The sequence below is a fragment of the Exophiala aquamarina genome (genome assembly GCF_000709125.1).
Source record: "Exophiala aquamarina CBS 119918 chromosome Unknown aczIA-supercont1.4, whole genome shotgun sequence".
NCBI classification, from domain to species: Eukaryota; Fungi; Ascomycota; class Eurotiomycetes; order Chaetothyriales; family Herpotrichiellaceae; genus Exophiala; species Exophiala aquamarina.
This window is the reverse complement of record NW_013550584.1, coordinates 3,285,635-3,300,282: the sequence shown is the minus strand read 5'-3', so window position 1 is coordinate 3,300,282 and position 14,648 is coordinate 3,285,635. Positions and strand designations below refer to the sequence as shown.

Genomic DNA, 14,648 nt, shown 5'->3' with positions numbered 1-14,648 from the left:
TGTGCGACCGACCGCACCCATCATGCGAGTTGACATATTATGCTAACGCCCTCAAGGTGGCTGATCCGAGCTGCACGATCAGCACAATTTGTCTTGCGCCCCCGTCGATGGCAGCGATGTCTTGCCAGCGTCGTCAATACCGCTCCTTCCATCGAACGTGAAGAGGCCATCCAACTCCGCAATTATCAGGAAGAATGCATACAGTCAGTGCTATCGTATCTAGCGCAAGGTCGGAAACGCCTGGGCATCTCCCTTGCAACTGGAAGTGGAAAGACTGTAGGTAGACCCGTCATCCTCATATGAGCGAACTGTTTGACTTAGGATATGACACCTAGGTGATTTTCACACAACTCATTGACCGGGTCCACGCACCCGATGAAAATGCGAAACAAACGCTCATTCTTGCGCACCGACGGGAACTAGTTGAGCAGGCAGCTAGACATTGTGAAAAGGCATACCCAGACAAAAGCATAGACATCGAGATGGGAGAGACTAAAGCATCTGGGGCAGCGGATATCACTATTGCATCCGTTCGCAGCATGATCTCAGGTGATCGGTTAAGCAAGTACGATCCCTCCAGTTTCAAACTAGTACTCGTCGACGAAGCCCACCATATCGTGGCACCAGGATATCAGCAAGTTTTGGAACATTTTGGACTGCAAAAAGAATGTGAACATGGTCCTGCACTGGTTGGGGTCTCTGCCACTTTCTCTCGCTTTGATGGGCTCAGATTGGGTTCCGCCATAGATCACATTGTCTACCATAAAGACTACGTGGATATGATTGGAGAAAAGTGGTTGTCAGATGTCATGTTCACAACCGTGGAATCCAAAGTGGACCTTTCTAGAGTCAAATCGGGCCAAGATGGGGATTTCCAAACAGGCCAACTTGGGGCGGCCGTCAATACCGTCGTCTCAAATGACATTACTATCAACGCATGGCAGTCAGAAGCAAGCGACCGAAAATCGACATTGGTGTTCTGTGTTGATATTGCACACGTCACGAGCCTCACGGCAGCTTTCCGACAGCGTGGGATCGATGCACAGTATGTTACGGGTGCTACCAAAAAGATAGTCAGGGGCGAACGACTCGCAGCATTCAAGAATGGAGGGTTTCCCGTCCTGCTTAACTGCGGTGTATTCACCGAAGGTACAGACATACCCAATATCGACTGTGTTCTTCTTGCACGGCCCACAAAATCTCGAAATCTGCTGGTACAGATGATTGGTCGGGGCATGCGTCTGCACCCTGGAAAGAAGAACTGTCATGTCATCGACATGGTTGCTTCACTCGCGACTGGTATCGTAACTGTCCCTACACTGTTTGGCCTTGATCCTAAAGAGCTTGTCAAGAAAGCCAGTGTTGGTGACCTTGAAAAACTTAAAACCCAACGAGAAAGCGAAAACATGGGATTTGATACGAGCATACTCAACCCTGTGAAGTCAAGGAACTCCTCTGACTACCATAGCCTCAAATTTACCCACTACGACTCTGTCCACGACCTTATCGAGGATACCTCGGGCGAACGACACGTCCGTGCCATGTCTCCTAACGCTTGGGTGCAGCTCGACGAACATAAGTACATTCTAACAGCCAGTGGAGGAGTTGTGACCTTGGAGCGGCAACTTGAAACAGACAAGCAAAGGAAAGATTATTTTGCCGTAATCTGGAAGCATAAGCTGCCCCAAGCGGGTCTTAGCAGATCACCTTGGTCCCGACCACGAATCGTGGCGACAGCATCCAATCTGACTGACGCCCTACGAGCGGCCGATACTTTCGCAGCGAGCCAATTTTCGCGATTCCTCATCGTTTCGAATTCCCCCTGGCGGAAGAAACCCCCATCCCAGTCGCAGTTAAATTTTCTCAATCGCTTACGCGAAGTCAACATGGAAGAGCTATTGACTGAAAACGACCTGACCAAAGGCCAGGCCGGCGATATGATCACCAAGATCAAGTTCGGAGTCCGGGGCCGGTTCGATCGTCTGCAGGCCGAGCGGAGGAAGTTACAGAGGGAGGCAAATAAAGTGCAGGAAATGAAGGATCGGGAGACCGTTAGGGTTGGACCTGTAGAACAATGAGGGTGAAAGCTGATGCTGGAAATCCCGAGGGATTTGTTCTTCAAAGGAAGAGACATTTACTGTCTACTTAGGCATGGGCCAGCTTCCACTCAGTATTTCTATATTGCAGGTCAACTCTGGGTATGCATGGGAAACCCACCTCTTGAAACGCGTTATCAAGCTGCTCCTTTTCTCGGCGCATCGTGTTCTCCCGCGATGACAATGTCAACTCTCATTTCTTCTCTCTCCTTATAAATAGCCTCCTTCAGGCGATAGGAAACACTATACAGCTGGAAAGATTCACGGTTTTCAGATATTTATTGTGCTGCTCAAACCTGATACATCAAACGAGCAATGGAACTAACAATGGAATTCATGGTGATGATGACATCCGCCGCCGCCGCCACTGGCCCCCTTCCCTCCCGCAAGGCGTTTTCGGCATGTCTTTATTTACAGGTGCGAGATTATGGCAGCAGCATACTCGTGGGTTTTCGACTTTCCGCCCAGGTCACCGGTCAAGGTCTTTCCTTCTGCGAGCGTGGCGAAGATGGCTTTCTCGATCTTTTCGGCGTACTCGGTGAGACCCATATGTCTTAACATCATGATACTGCTGAGGAGCAGGGCGGTGGGGTTGGCGAGAGCCTTGCCTGCGATATCTGGCGCGGAGCCGTGCACAGCTTCGAAGATGGAGCACTCGTCGCCGATGTTTCCAGAGGGCGTCAAGCCGAGACCGCCGATCAGTCCAGCGCACATGTCAGAGAGAATGTCACCGTACAGGTTGGGCATGACGAGGACCTTGTCTGCGTATGGGCCTGGGTCGGTGGTGATCTTCAGGCAGGCATTGTCCAGGAGCTCAGCGTCGAACTCGATATCGGGAAAGTCCTTGGAGACGGCTCGGGCAGTGCTCAGGAAGAGGCCATCAGACATCTTCATAATCGTAGCTTTGTGGACGACGCGGACCTTCTTCTTGTTGACATCTCTTGCATATTGGAATGCGTATCTCAGAACTCTTTCTGAGGCTTGACGTGTGATGAGCTTGATTGACTGCACAACGCCGTCCACAACCACATGTTCAATACCGCTATACTCTCCTTCGGTATTTTCTCGGATCAGAACTGTGTCGACGTTGTCATACGGTGTTTTGTAGCCCTCGATGCTTCGGCAGGGGCGGACATTTGCGAACAGGTTGAAGGTACGACGGAGCGTGAGGTTGAGAGAGACATGGCCCTTGCCGATGGGGGTTGCAAGAGGTCCCTTGAGAGCGACATAGTTTCTCTTGATGGACTCGATAGACTCATCTGGAATGACGGTCCGGCCGTCCCTCAGTCGAGGGGTGACATCAACAGATTCCCACTTGATAGGGACCTTCGCAGCGTGGTAGATGTCTTTCACTGACTGAGAGATCTCAGGGCCGATACCATCTCCTTCTATTAACGAAACAGTGTATTTTCCATCTTCTCCCTTCTGGCCCTTGAACTTGGCAACTTGTTCGGCGTAGCCTCTCGACTGGATCTGAAATAAGAGCTCAAAGGTCAGCAGCAGACTTGCGAAAATCAAAGGTAGGCAGTACCTGGGAGAAAGCTGGTGCCCAGACGGGTTGCTGGTAGCCTTTTCGCAAGCATTGGCGAGCTGGGGAAGAAAATGCTCGAGTTGCGATCATGACGGGCGACCAAGGCAAAAGTCTGAGAGATAAAGACCCAAGAAGCTTCAGCGAGGAGTGGTATTGACAGCCCGCAGCATTGAACAGGCTCAGACAAGTAAAAAGAAAGCTGTATCGCGAAAATGCAGGTGTTGGCTCGGGTTAGATTCCAAGTAGAAGGTGGTGGAGCTTGAGGGTTTTTGCTTCGCAGCCACTGATATGACATCTTCCGGTAGCTCTCAAGCGTTGCATATGCTGCTTCTGTTAGCGAGCTGGAACGAGCCTAGGGCCGGCGACATCGGGGGGGGGGGTGCGGTCCTTAAGTGATGCCAAGCATCTAGTGTCGTACGGTCGAGCAGACGCACATACGCGTCCCATCAAACGGACGGGACAAACTTTTGAAACTCACCGACACCAGCCGACGCCCCTGGACTGGTATTCAGATATCATATTTGGGAATGCCACAAGTCGCTTGGATGTGAATCAATCAAACAATGGGAGAATACGAAAGGACCATCGTCACTCACTATAATCTACCTACTCCGTATCCTACCGAGTGGCCCAAGGAGCTAGATGAAAGTGATGACCAGGATGATGTACCAGACGCCGTCGGGATTAGACGGTCTCGATCGAGATATTCAGCTTTGGAAAGAAGTGCCAGCGAACGGAAAAGTCTGCTCCCAGGCTCACAGAAGACTGGTGATGGCAGAGCGAACCTTGTCCAAAAGGATGAGCCAGACCCGCTAGGCCACAATGCAAGCGTCGTCCAAACACTTCGCAACCGTGGTTTGCCGGTTGAGCAAGACTCGCGGTTGCGCAATAAATTCATGCTCTCATCAACGACATTTTCACCGGCTTTGTTCTTATCTCAGACACATTCTGACGCCACGACCGATGATCTGCTTCGAGGTCTGCAATATTTGTCGAGATCAATTGATCAAAAGTCAGCCTCGCTCAAAGTACTGGTTGAGACAAACTTTGAACGCTTTGTGCGTGCTAAAGCTACAATCGACAACGTATATACAGAAATGCGCAATCAGGGAATCGATACATCAGCTACACAGCCACCCCCCCCATCGCCGAGACACTCTCGTCGAACGAGTGGAATTCACTTCCGCAATATCAGCAGTAGTAGCGCTGCGGGGATGCACAGTCAAGCACCACCTCAAACTCCGAGCAAGAATGCTCTTCGCAAGGAGACGGAGTTTGGTGTTCAAGGTATTAAAGGTCCGCTCCTTGAAGTCTCTCAAAAAGCGGATGACGTCTGGGGCCCAGCTCTGGGAGGAAAGGAGCGTGAAGGGAATCTGAAGGCAATAGCAGAGGCAATATCAAAGGATCATATGCTCTATGAAGTGGGCGCGAACCTTGATGAGGCAATTAAACAAAAAGATTATGGCAAAGCCGTAGAGCTTTATAACTCTGCTAGGCGTTATGCCGTTGAAGCAAGGTCCCTCAGCGACGGGGTCGTCCAGAACGGCAGGACACTTACAGATGAGCAAGTCCACCGAATTCTAGCGGTAGGAAGACTCTGGGCGGATGCAGATGACCAGGTCAAAACCTTGAAGCGCGACATCTGGCGCAGACTATCAAATATGCCTTCTACTCTCGGAAGCCCCGGTGCCTCTCAAGCAGAGGAGCACATTGAGTTGATCACTGTCTTACTCGAGCTAGGGGTTGATGAAAGCCCCATCTGGGTCTATCTATTGAGTCGGTATGACTCGCTGAAGAACAAGATCGCTGCCGTTGTTGAACGATCGAAGATCGAGATCGAGATTCTTCGCCGTCGACTTGCTGCTGGAGAGAGCCCATCATCGCAAGCGATTGCTGCTTTCTTGCGCCAAGCCTCCAAAGATCGTCCAGATGCGCTGGACACAGAAAATGTGGTCGATTTTTGGAATTGCATTTTGACATACATTACTAAATTATTATCGCTGTCGACTGGGCTTTTAGGCGAAGTGATAGATTTTTGGGATTCTGCTCGGTCTTTCATCGACGGCAACAAACAGAGAAACCTTCCAAGAGGATTCGAGGGAGAAAGTGTCAAACACCATCAATTATCTGAGTATGACATCAACGCGCTACGTAGCGGAGCGGTTGAATTGATCACGCTGGTCAGAGATGCCGTATTTTCCCTCTTTGCTGAGCCGCCGACCGAAGATATTTCGGCGCTCTTTTCACCAACACCGGCCTCGGCTCAAACACCTACCACCCCTCTTGCCCCTGTCCCTTTCTCGCCCACCGAGGGCAGAATTGGTAGACTGGATCCCAACAACCTGCCTGCGGCTGCAGCAAGGAGAGGTGACCCCTGGGAAGACTTTGCTTTCTGGCCTCCACATTCCAATGCACTGAGCGCTGTGCACTATCTGGAGAAGATATTGACTCTCGTTGGTATTGCTGCTGGTGAGATGGCCGCTGTACGGCCTGTGACGAATAACGGCTCCGTTCACGACAAGGTCAAATCCATGATTGCAGGTGCCCGTGAACGATGCATGCGAGCTGTGTGTGAGGCGTGGGGTAAGGATGCCGAAAATTGCAAATCTCTCGAAGACTGGGTCCGGGCTCCAGAAAAGCGTGACCAGACAAGAATGCCGTTGTATTTCGAGGCTTTTGAGCGCAAAGTTCTGCTAGGCATGCAGCAAGTCTTATATTTCTCCGACACGCACACAAAAGCAGGTCGTGAAATCATTACTCCTCCACCAACCAAGCTACTGCAAATGGCGCGTACTCAGTTCGTCAGCAGTGTTTACAAAGCGGTCAGCGGCATGCTAGAAAATGCCGAATCGTCAACGCAAGGTCAAGAGGATGAATGGGTGGTGTCAGTTGGATTGGGTCCCGTTGCAGAGCGCAATGGCCCCAGCGGCATGCTCACGCAGGACACTATCAATTCTTCCAGCCGCAATGTTCGAATGCTTTTGACAATGTCAAATTTGAAAGCTCTACGAAACGAGCATGTCCCATCATTGATCCAGCTATTCGAATCGTCTTTCTCAGTCAAGTTAACAGATGAATCCAAAACTATTCGAGATGTTTTTGGTCAGATCGATGCGAAACTGTTCCACTCTTACACAAAGCCCATGGTTGCAGGACTGACAAAACTGATCAAGGAGGGTATCAATTCTCCCACGTGGGCACCGACATCAGGAAGACCGGATCAAGTGAGACCATATGTTTATGCTGCGTTAATGACGCTTGTCATGGTACATACAGAGGTTTCAACGACCGTCTCGAATACCGCAGCCAGCAATCCTCTTCTCAACGAAATCCTCTCCTTCCTGCTCGAGAATGTCTCGCAGGCTCTCCTGGATGGCTTCAAGGAGCGCAAACCGAACACTTACACCCTACCTGCCCTGATGCAAGCTACTCTAGATACTGAGTACATTGCACAAACCATGTCACAATATTCCACAACCAAGGCCGGTGAAACCCAGGGTCACATCTACACAGAGTTAGATAAGCGCACCACGAACGACGCAAGACAGAAACTCCAGCAGGAACTGGGAGACATGCGTATCGTATTGAAGAAGCTACGCGAAGGCAGCAGGAATAGCTTTGGGTGCTTTAAACGCCAACGCACCGAGAAGGACAGGGGCCGCAAGATGACGGGCTAGTAGTTTAGAGAATTGTAACAAACGAGAGAGAGTATTTGATCATCTCTGCATTCACATGATAATTGATTCCTGACCAGATATACTAGTCCACAATGCTGAAATACTCAGTATTTGTTCGAGCTCTAGCGTTGCATTCACCCTGTGAATGGCTTCTGGAGTGCAGATTCTCCTTCTTTGGGTGACACAGGATCTGCATCTGCAGCGAAGCGACTAAGATTCGAGCTGAGCGACAACTCCTGTGTGGCCGATGGACAACCGTGGCAGGCTTCTCTTCAAGATTTGCCATCTCTGACCCCTTTCGGTCGTATTGGGCCTCAGTCTTAATTCCTCAGCAAGATTTTAGTAGCGAATCGAGACTGTGACGGACAGAAGTGCTTCGTGATGAGCTTATTCAACAGTATTCATCTAGAGACTATGCATCTTGTAGATGTAGCATTCTCTAATGATACCCTTGAGCCCTGTTTGAAAGATCAGCCTGAGGACGGCTTGTTTGCTCTGGCAAATCCGGCTCATCTTTTCCTCCCTCGTCTTGCTCGGCCTCTCCTGCCTCCACGTGCCGCTTTCTTTGCCCTGCTCTCTTCCTCCTCAGGTTCGCTGCTCTCCTCTCCCTCGTCCCCACTGTCTTGCCCTTCCTCATCATCCTCATCTGCATCCTCCATAACTTGGTCCTCATCAGCAACGCTGGTGGCTTTGCTTGACCGCCGACTGCTGGTTTTTTCGCTTTCAAGTTCATTCTGCAAACGTGAAAGCCTGCCACCACGCCGACCGGACCCTCTTGTACCACGCACTGAACCTCTACCAGAGACGGGTGAAGAGCGTGGCTCATCTGTATCGGCGACTGTGCTCTCCCTTCTCGAGACGTCTGGACTTTGAGTTCCCTCTGGCGCCAGTCTTCTTTGCCACATTAACTCTTCGAAATCTTCCCGGGGTAGTTCGAAATCTCTGAAATAAGCCGCTCCCTTGGTGTCGTCATCGTCAATACCATCAATGATGGAGTCCTCTCTCTCGTCTAACTTGGCCAAGTAGTACAATGATTCGAGCTTTGCCCAGATACCAGCTGTTGTTGTATGGGGGTCTTCAGTGTTGGTGACGCCCTGGTTGATCATGAAATCCCTGATAGCAATCATGCGGAAGTGCTTGTGCATTCCAACAGGCTTCCAGCGAATGATTGCTTCTAGGAGTGCGGACTCCTGGTCATCGGTCCAACGGGAGAGGTCCAAGGCCGAATCCGTCATCTCAACAGAATCTCCTTTGGCCATCGAGTCAGATCTGATCGATACAATTGGACCACAATCATAGGCTATAATTCTGGAGGGCAGATGGGCACTGTAAGAATGTAGCCGCTTAGACTCGAATATCAAGTCGCCCTTTGGTACTTTGATACATATATAGGGTAGGATAATGCTTTCGCTCGCTCAATGTCTTTTATACCACGGGTATAGCCTGGAAGGTAAGAATATGTGAGCGCTGATATGCCGATACACTCTCTTGAACGCCTACTCGTCGTCAGTAATTTGTCCGTTAGTTTAGCCGTTGTTGCTCAAAAAGGGCGAAATGCTTCGAATTTGCCTTCGGCTAAAATTGCCCTTCGTGGACACGCCATCAACGCGTTCTTCCGGGCGCGTCTTCCACATGTCTTCCATGAACCACGAACACCACAAAAGTCTATACTGAATCTCAATTAGCGCCCCGGAGCGTACTTGATCGTACTGGGTAATCCTCCTGAAGGTCTATCTGCTCTTCCGACACCTGACAGTCCTGTCAACCTATAGCGACCGCTGTTGAGGACCGAATATTTCGCCAGTCGCGATTTCCGTCGCACCAAATCGGGGACATCAAGATGAAGCGACTATGTCTCGACAAATCTACCACGATCCATTCTCAATCGAGACGCTCGCCAAACTCCCTTCGCTCCTTGTTGATCCCAGCGCAGTATGGGATGGTTTCATTTTTGATAACAGCCTCGAGAGCAATCTCTTACAGCTGAGCGAGTCCGAGGCCAAGGCCCTCCCTGAACTCCAACCAGCCCTGTTAGCCTTGAACTTGGACAGCGTGCCTCTACAAGGCCTTTCAACCCCTCCTTCTGCTTCTTCGGAAACTAGCAGCAATGAGTTCTTCGAGGTTCAGGAACATCTATCTGATGAGGAGGCGGATAACCATGGTGACGATGATGCTACAAACATCTGGACTCTGCCAGAAATCTCCAAGAGAAGTCGGAAAAGCCGTTTGATCTGCTGGGACAACTTCTTGAACGAGAAGCACAAAGAATTACAGTCAGGCTATCTCAGCGAAGTTAGCCCAATGGTATTCAGTACCATTGTGAACAGACCGGCAACAAACTCGTTGAAACTCGTCAAGAGCGATGTCCTGCTCAATGCCACCTTCGAGCTGAGCATGGGGCGCAGCTCTGGGCTATTCAACTGGAATGAAAGCAAAGGGGCCTTTGAGGCTTGTTGGGATAATCTGACCGCCATAGGCTACAGTGGGAGTCTGCTGCGAAATACTATCGCGATATTTTCGAATGTTGGTACCGGAACCCGGAAACTGGTCGAACTGTTCAAGGACCTGGACATGAGAGGCCACAAAATGCTTCCCTCAACGATCGCGTTGATATCATCCGTTAGGTCTGCCTTGTTTGTCATCCACAAGCACCTCGAAGACATTCGGGCACATGTTTCATCTCTCCTGCAACTCAGAAACATCATTGATAAAGTCAAGACGCTTATTCATGTCTTGAGCAACCTTTGCAATGTCGTTAAGACTCTGTGTTCCGATCAAGAAGTTATTTTGTGCCTGATGCAGGAAGCGTCAATTGCTTCAGTAGCGCATTCTGGGCTTGATGCAATACTGCAAGTGATCTTCACCCAGGTCACACGTCCGGGTCTAGAAAAGCTGAGCAGTGAGATTGGCTTAACTTCTACTCTAATTAACAATCACTCTCCGGATCTTATGGTCGATGAAGAAGACTATGGAGGTTCATGGCTGAGCTTGCTCTCAGCTGAGAGCTCACAGCTCATATCCCAAACACGGCAAAGCCTCCACTTACTTCGACAATATGCTCCACAGGCTTTGGTCTTCTATAACTCAAGGAGTATAGCGAGCTCTACTTTGACCTTGCAGCCTGTTTATTCCTACCTTGCAATATGCCAACAACAGAAGCTGGCCTCCGAGTATGAATCCACATTGAAATTGTCTTTCGTGGCGCCAGAGAGTGGTTCCCTAAATCCTAGTAGCGGACTCACCCTCACACAGTGCTCGTGGCGAAGAGAGGATGCTTCTACCGTATTTAGCGAGGGCCCCTTCACACTGAACCTGGATCTTTTCGGCTCACATATGCCTAAACGGCAAGCTGAGCTCGAACATGAGGTCACTGCTTATCTCAATGACTGTCACATGGAACGGCCAGAACCTTTTCAACTCCAGCTCGATCAGGCTCTGGTTTCTTCTGTGGCTCCTGCGCTTGCAGCACAGCATAGGCTCCTCTCTTACTCTATTCTTCAGATACTATTCGAGGAACATAACCTCCTCGCTCACATCAATCTTCAACGGAACTTTCATTTATTTGGTCACCCAACATTCCCGCAACGCCTTACCATGGCTCTTTTTGATCCGAACCAGACCAGCGGGGAGGGCAAGCGATTGACCGGGAGTTACACTGGCCTGCGTTTGCAAGCTCGTGATACGTGGCCACCAGCGGGCTCAGAGCTCCGACTTGTTCTTATGGGCATTCTCTCTGATAGCCTCGCATGTTCAGACGAGAGATCATTCGAAAGCTCCATCTCATTTGCTATCCGAGACATGCCGTTGGATGAGCTCGAGAAATGTCGTGAGGTAAATTCCATCCATGCGCTACGTTTCCTCAGGTTGCAGTACAAAGCACCAAACCATATCTTGGAAAGTGTACTTAGCCCAAGCATTCTTGACAAGTACGACCGTGTCTTCCAGCACCTTCTGCTCATTCTCCGGCTACATAGTGTAACGGAAGGTCTGCTGAGGGATAATTGCAGTACAAGAGATGCTTCTAAAAAGAATCTTCTCGATCAGAAGCTCATATTAGAAATGCACCACTTCATTTCAATGTTAGCCGACTATTGCCAGAACACGGCAATAAACCTTTGTTGGGAGCACTTCGATGGCATCCTGGAAAAAGTGAAAGGTCTTATTGAAAGGAAAGACTATGATAATACTCTGAAAATTGTGAAGAGCCAGGACTTTCTCAAGACATTGCTTGAGCAAACACTTGATGACACCCTGCACGCAATGCTGTTAAGGAAGAAACAGGCGAGAGGTTTACAATTGCTGCATGGGATGTTCAATCTAATCTTGGAATTTGCGGCCTCAAAAAGGAGCCAGACTGAAGCGAGTGAGTCAAAATTGAGGGATTACAACGACGAACCTACGATGAGACGATATAACCATGACTTTAAGACGCATATGACTGGGTTGATCGAGATGCTGAAAGCCCAAAGCCAGTATCGACCACATCAGAAGGTCGGAGGAATCGAAGGATTTGGCATTGGTAGTAGCGCGGCGGACAACCCCGTTGACCATCTGTTGCTCAAACTAGACATGTTTGGGTACTGGAGCTCAGGGAGGAGAAAAGGGATCTTTGCATCTCGACTGCCCACGATGGTATCTGATCAGTAGTTCTGATGCCCTGATAATGACCAGCTATCAACACACAAGCATAGGTGGAAGTCACAGCTATCTGACGAGTGAGGCGTGCTGGCTGGCTCGCTCGCAGGTGTGGCTATGTTCAAATGCAGAGTGCGAAGCCCGCGTGCTCTATATCTCACAAGGCTTGTTTAAAGGCTCATGATCGAACTATGAGCTCACTGCTGTAGATAGTTGCTGTGGCCGTGCGCCTTCGCATTCTACCGTCACGGACGCTGCTGTTACATGCCACTTTACATGCGCTACATCACTTGAACTTAACAGTTTGATTAGCTGACCCCTCCTTTCTTACAAGTAAAAAGCGACCAGGCGCAGCACAGGTCTGTGGACCTTGCGCTTCGCCTTCGACAAGGTGCGGTGAAGTCTGTTCGAGTGCTGCCAGGACCATTGCCTGGATTCCAGAGTCATCGCTGTCATCGGTATCGGCATGGTTGTGTCTTCTTCCTCACGGCGATAACGATCACTTCACGAGACGCACCGCAATGGGCCTATCGAGACTTGGCACACAAAACGAACGACCAACAGCTTCCTAGCTAAGAAGAAGTCGAGTGTTTGGGCCTATATCATTTGTTCGCCATATCCCCTGTACTTTTCTGTGTCCGTCATCAACCATTCCAAGCGCCGAATTGCGAGCCCCCCTTCGATCCTCGCACCCAGACGACGTCAAGGAGAGCACTGCACAGCACACGCACGATGACTCTCCCCAATCATTACACTCAGCCAACGGCTATGTGCCGCTCCTCCTCGATCCGGCTCCAATGCACAGTAAGCAACCCAAGCCATAAGCCGTCGTACCGGCAGTCATGCCACCGGTCTAAGCTCTCAAAGTTCCTCGAACGCCGCACCGCAGATCCGGAAGCGTTGCGAGGATACACATTCAAGGCCATCCGGGCTGTGTCAGGAATGTGATACAGACGAGAGACCTGTACCTCCACCGCCGGAGATTGGGAAAGGCGGGAAGCATGTACTAACGGTGGATGAGGGCACGACGGAGGCGTTGGAGCTGGGGAAGTGGGTTGAGTGCTTGTGATTGGAGAAACCGTTCGGAGACGTTCCTGCTTGAGCCTCCTGCCATCACTCTTTTTCACAGACGGGAGGACGGCGTTAGAGACTTGTGGTGTTTGGGTGCAAGCCTAGCCATAGTCAGCGATGAATGTTGTCCAGATCTAAGTGTGCAGGACTGGCCTTTAGAAAAGCTTTCCTATAAGCCCGAATGTCACTTTCACCCCAACATAGCCTGCGAAAGCCAGGCAGCCCGTAGCGATTAGTAAGGTATTCAAGTTCCTCCTCTCCACGCCTGATTCCTTCATTTTAGCTTTTTCATCCCCTCCTCTCGGCGTAATGAAATTGAGATCGGGGATATACTTGAAATCAAAGACTGTCTCGCCTCCAAGGCCAGATTTATGGTCCACGATGAGTGTCCAGAGAACCTTCCTCAGCGTGGCCACTTTCCGCCGGTCGAGGCTCGGCACCGATCGATAGAAGTAGCAAACACTCATGAAGAAGATACATTGCCCGGCCATGAGAGCCCAGTACCAGAGACTGGGACGGCCCAGACCCAGAGCATCGCCGAGCTCATTCCCGTTCAACCAGCGGGCGTTGACCTCGAGAAAGGACCGTGATGCATAGGTGGGCGGCTGGGCCTCGAGGCCGCGGATGACGTTGGCGGCAAGAATCTTGGAAGTTTCCGTCGGGTTGATCTCGTTCATCAGCAGCGACTCCATCATCGCCTTGGCTCTGGCCGGCGTCTCGAACCATTGCGTTGGCGTGCCCACGTAGTGGGCGATCAGCCGCCACAGCGCGATGTAGTCGGCGACCTCCTGCTCGCGCAACCAGATGCCCTGCCGCGGCAGCGAGAGCCAGATGATGGTTCCCGAGAAGGTGCCGATCGTCGCGATGCTGTCGAGGTCGTTGATCGGCACGCCGTATTTCTCCACCGAGTAATAATCCGGGCGGGAATTCGCCAGCTTCATGATCCGGCCGCGCACGGCGGCGTGGAGCAGCCGCACCCGGAGGCTCGACGCGAAGCCCGCGCCTCCTGGTTGGATGGATTCGACCGACCGTGTGCACTCGAGGATGTGCTGTGCGGTTTCGAAGAGTCGGTGCCGCGCAACTTTGACGGAGAAGCCCCCTGTCCGGGCGAGGACTTCGACGACTCGGTTGGCTCCCATACCGCCCAGGAGAGATTGATAGGCTAGCCCTGTCAAGGTCGCTCCTCCGTATCGGTAGAACACATCCTGCCCTCGTGCGATTTGGTCCCAGTCGACCCAGTCTGGAACTGTCGTGACCTCGTCCCAGAGCTGTTGGAGTTTGGGATCCTTGTCGTGGTTATCGCGAAAAATGGCATAGAGATCTCTTTTTAACTTTGGTGGTTTCTCCTCCATTGCTGCTGACTCTCCGGGCATGTGAGCTGAGTCTGGTTTCAGTGATGCAGTTTCTGGGTTTTTAGCCTCTTGTGGGCACAATCGATTCAAGATATCGTAACATTCCTCCCCCAGCACATCGTAGGAGAACTTCAGCGGATGTGCCTGCTCGGCCGTCAGATGTTCCGGAGTTAACTGGAATGTGTAGCCCCAGCATGTCCTCGTGTTCACATCCCGTCTGCGAAACGGGTTAGGCCACGCCATCTTTGCTGTAGAATATAGCTGGTACCAGATGATTTCTTAAAGG

At 50.9% G+C, this 14,648-nt stretch overlaps 6 protein-coding genes across 6 annotated transcripts; 3 read left to right on the top strand and 3 right to left on the bottom strand.

Moving 5' to 3' along the window:
- Positions 1–39: 39 nt before the first annotated feature.
- Positions 40–2,078, top strand: A1O9_06302 (uncharacterized protein; the record flags this gene model as incomplete). The annotated part of the gene is made up of 2 exons (XM_013405512.1): positions 40–276; positions 336–2,078. The coding sequence occupies 2 exons, from the start codon at positions 40–42 to the stop codon at positions 2,076–2,078; spliced, it is 1,980 nt and encodes a 659-aa protein (XP_013260966.1).
- Positions 2,079–2,507: 429 nt separating this feature from the next.
- On the bottom strand, positions 2,508–3,717 carry A1O9_06301 (isocitrate dehydrogenase [NAD] subunit 2, mitochondrial; the record flags this gene model as incomplete). Its single annotated transcript, XM_013405511.1, has 2 exons — positions 2,508–3,569; positions 3,628–3,717. 2 exons carry the CDS (start codon positions 3,715–3,717, stop codon positions 2,508–2,510), a joined length of 1,152 nt encoding a protein of 383 aa, XP_013260965.1.
- Positions 3,718–4,190: 473 nt separating this feature from the next.
- On the top strand, positions 4,191–7,304 carry A1O9_06300 (uncharacterized protein; the record flags this gene model as incomplete). Its single annotated transcript, XM_013405510.1, has 1 exon — positions 4,191–7,304. The coding sequence occupies one exon, from the start codon at positions 4,191–4,193 to the stop codon at positions 7,302–7,304; it is 3,114 nt and encodes a 1,037-aa protein (XP_013260964.1).
- Positions 7,305–7,813: 509 nt separating this feature from the next.
- Positions 7,814–8,563, bottom strand: A1O9_06299 (MRG-binding protein; the record flags this gene model as incomplete). Its single annotated transcript, XM_013405509.1, has 1 exon — positions 7,814–8,563. The coding sequence occupies one exon, from the start codon at positions 8,561–8,563 to the stop codon at positions 7,814–7,816; it is 750 nt and encodes a 249-aa protein (XP_013260963.1).
- A 592-nt stretch (positions 8,564–9,155) lies between these two features.
- Positions 9,156–11,951, top strand: A1O9_06298 (uncharacterized protein; the record flags this gene model as incomplete). Its single annotated transcript, XM_013405508.1, has 1 exon — positions 9,156–11,951. The coding sequence occupies one exon, from the start codon at positions 9,156–9,158 to the stop codon at positions 11,949–11,951; it is 2,796 nt and encodes a 931-aa protein (XP_013260962.1).
- Positions 11,952–13,165: 1,214 nt separating this feature from the next.
- Positions 13,166–14,605, bottom strand: A1O9_06297 (uncharacterized protein; the record flags this gene model as incomplete). Its single annotated transcript, XM_013405507.1, has 1 exon — positions 13,166–14,605. One exon carries the CDS (start codon positions 14,603–14,605, stop codon positions 13,166–13,168), a length of 1,440 nt encoding a protein of 479 aa, XP_013260961.1.
- Between the last annotated feature and the right edge of the window lie 43 nt (positions 14,606–14,648).